Source organism: Pagrus major, chromosome 5 (genome assembly GCF_040436345.1).
Source record: "Pagrus major chromosome 5, Pma_NU_1.0".
Lineage (NCBI taxonomy): Eukaryota > Metazoa > Chordata > Actinopteri > Spariformes > Sparidae > Pagrus > Pagrus major.
In genome coordinates, this window is record NC_133219.1 from 16,887,720 (window position 1) to 16,890,727 (window position 3,008).

At 37.0% G+C, this 3,008-nt stretch overlaps 1 protein-coding gene across 1 annotated transcript; it reads left to right on the forward strand.

Moving 5' to 3' along the window:
• The first annotated feature begins 413 nt into the window (after positions 1-413).
• Positions 414-2,675, forward strand: cxcl13 (chemokine (C-X-C motif) ligand 13). Its single transcript, XM_073466163.1, has 4 exons — positions 414-526; positions 928-1,048; positions 1,364-1,444; positions 2,117-2,675. The coding sequence occupies exons 1-4, from the start codon at positions 466-468 to the stop codon at positions 2,175-2,177; spliced, it is 324 nt and encodes a 107-aa protein (XP_073322264.1). The 5' UTR covers positions 414-465; the 3' UTR covers positions 2,178-2,675.
• The last annotated feature ends 333 nt before the right edge of the window (positions 2,676-3,008 follow it).

The window sequence follows — 3,008 nt, forward strand, 5'->3', positions numbered from 1 at the left end:
ATGATCTTTCTTTAACCTTAAACAAGTGCCAACCATAAAAAGTTTAACAATGCTATAGTCACTGCATGTGGATAGTATTGCAACTAGGGCTGCCCAATGTGTCAGTATTATATTGTTATCGTGATATGATACTACGTATATGGTCTTAGATTTTGGATATTGTTATATTGTGACAAGGGTTTTCTTTTCCTGGAGTTAAAGGCTGCATTACAGTAAAGTAATGTAACTTTCTGAAATTACCAGACTGTTCTACTTGTTGTGATACTTGCCTCTACCCACTGAGTCATTACATCCAAATTATTGATGATTAAACAAAAAAAAAAAAGAAAAAAACAAAGGATGTTGTTCGGATACACACTTCACACTTCCTTATTTGCTGCTATATAAACCCAGACTCCACTCCATTCACTCTCACAGACACTCTCACATCCTCGCTGGTGCTGAAAGATCAAAACAACCGCCAAGATGATGATGAAACCACTGCTCCTTCTGGCTGCTCTGACTCTCTGCATCGGCACTCTGCATGGTACAAAACTTTTTTTTGTTTAATTTTTATTATTTATTATTATATTATTTCTATTGCTTTTTCAAAGCTTTCAACTGCATCTTACAGTCTTTCTCTGCCAGTGGAGTTTGCTCATGTTAGACTACCTGTAATTACATGAACAAAGTTCCATACTTACCTCAGGTAAAAGCTTTTTACTTGACAACTGAGCAAACTCTGTCCGCTCAGTGAGACCAATAGATGTGGAGGAAAGCTCCAGAAAAAGCGACTGACAGGAACTTGAAATACATTTTTTTTCTGTCACAGTTCACTCTGATTTGCAGAGTTTTCTAAGGGTAAAATGTGTTGTCCTTCTAACTTAACAAAGGCAGACCACCACATAGATTGAGATATTAACCAAACTCCTTTTTAAATTTTCTCAGCTTTTCCCAGAAGGCAGACATGTCTCTGCATTGGGACGATCAAGAATTCTGTCCCTCTTCGTGTCATCAAGAAAGTTGAGGTGTTTCCTGTTTCAGGACACTGTCGCCATGCTGAAGTCATGTGAGTAGCCATAATTCATTCAAAGATAGCTGGACTGTATATTTTAATTTTAAGTATAGTATATGAGTAAACTTAGGCGATGCTTTCCATCTTTGCTCTGGTTCGGTAATCAAAGCATGGACGAAGCTTGGATGTGTCCCATTAGCAAACAGACACATCCCTGTTGACCAGTGGTACTTCTGCACTCAGTGTAAAAGTGAAAGTAGTCAAGCAAAAGAACAACATTGCAAAAAATGGAAAAAAACTCAATTCATCATCACATCCAGTGTGGGAATTTCTCCAGTGTCAACACATCTTTTTTTTTTTTCTCCACAGACTCACCAGAAAGAACGGCTCTAAAGTCTGTGTCGATCCAGAGGCCGAGTGGTTCAACAAACTGATGAGCACTGTGAAAGAGTAATGACTTCTTTTTATATTTATCACTGATTGTGTTCTTGTACATGATATTGTTTTAAGAACCAAAATAATTTAACTGAGTAATATCTTGATTTGATGTCTGACAAACATCGCCAGATCACACAGCAAGCCAGTTTCTACATAATGTTGCTTTAAAGGAGTCACACTAGACTCTTCGATATTGATGTGGACATGCTTATGACATTATATAGACTAAACGATCAGGCCAAAAAAGTAAAGTATAAATAAAAAATAACAATTTGTCATCAGCACAGCATCAGTTAGAAATGATAGCAGCCAAGAGCCTCTAGTTCACCGCTGATGTTTTCCAAACCTCAATTCTTATTTGACATGAAAAACTTTCTGTTAGAACAAAAAATAAAAGGAAAAAGCAATTATTACTCCTGCCACGACAATTTATATTCACTGGCCTTTGTTTACTGGTTGTGTCTAAAGGATGGGCTGTATCAGAGGAGGGGCTTCTTGTGTTGGTCGTCATTTATTGTGATTATGGTAATAAAACCTATATAATACCAATATTGTACATTTTCCAATCAGGTTGTTATTATGTCACCCTTGATCACAATATACAAGAATAAGCCACTGTATCTTTATTTGCTTTCTGAATTATTGTTATTCACTCTTTAATTAATATTTTTTTTTCTTTTCCAGAGGAAATGCGATGTCCACCTCCACCGCTGTTCCACCCGCCGCTTCCACAATCAACCTCTGATCACATTTAATGGCAATAGCCAATAGCTTCATATAAGTCTATTAAGCTATGAATTAATCCTGAGAAGGCTGAGCCGCTACTGGATTCAAATGTTATGTTTCACACCTTCAGTAGATAATGTTCTTTAACTGATTGGTCCCTCTGGTGCTATCCTTTTGGAAAAGCTAATAATTACACAATAATACTGTCTGAGATTTGATAATGTTCTGCCGTAAGTTTGCAATGTGTCATTGGTGAATTCATTAAGCAAGCTAAAAAGCATTCTTGTTGTAAGTGTACACTCTGAAATGAAACACTTTAAATGTGTTCCTGTTGCCATTTTATTGTCAAAAACCACAAATCTGTATTGTAAAGTAAAATCTGATGAAAAACAGAGAATGTCTTTCTGCGAATGTGACTCAAATCTTGCTGTCCACATTGCATTGATTATATTTTGGATGGTGCTATAACCTCTGATGTGCTCATGTTGTATCCATGACTTAAAGAATAAAAGTTCAGACACAAAGACTGTTTCAAAAAACGACATGTTTATTGCCTACAGGAGGAGAGGGGAGTCGGGGCTTTGGGTGTAGAGATGATACAAGTGCTGCTGAGCATGTTTGGTTTCAACTGAGGTGGAACTGCTCACATATTAAATACAGCTGAAGCTTTTGTAGAAGTCCTGCATTCACTTGTGTCGACATCACTGCTTCAATACAACAAGAAATTCTCTCTCTATACATACATGTGTTGTTTGTGCCAGAGCCGGCCAAAGGAATCAGCCAGAAACACACCCACATACCCTAAATGTTAGATTTTTTAGTATCCCAAATAAGTGTCCAGTTGTTTGGT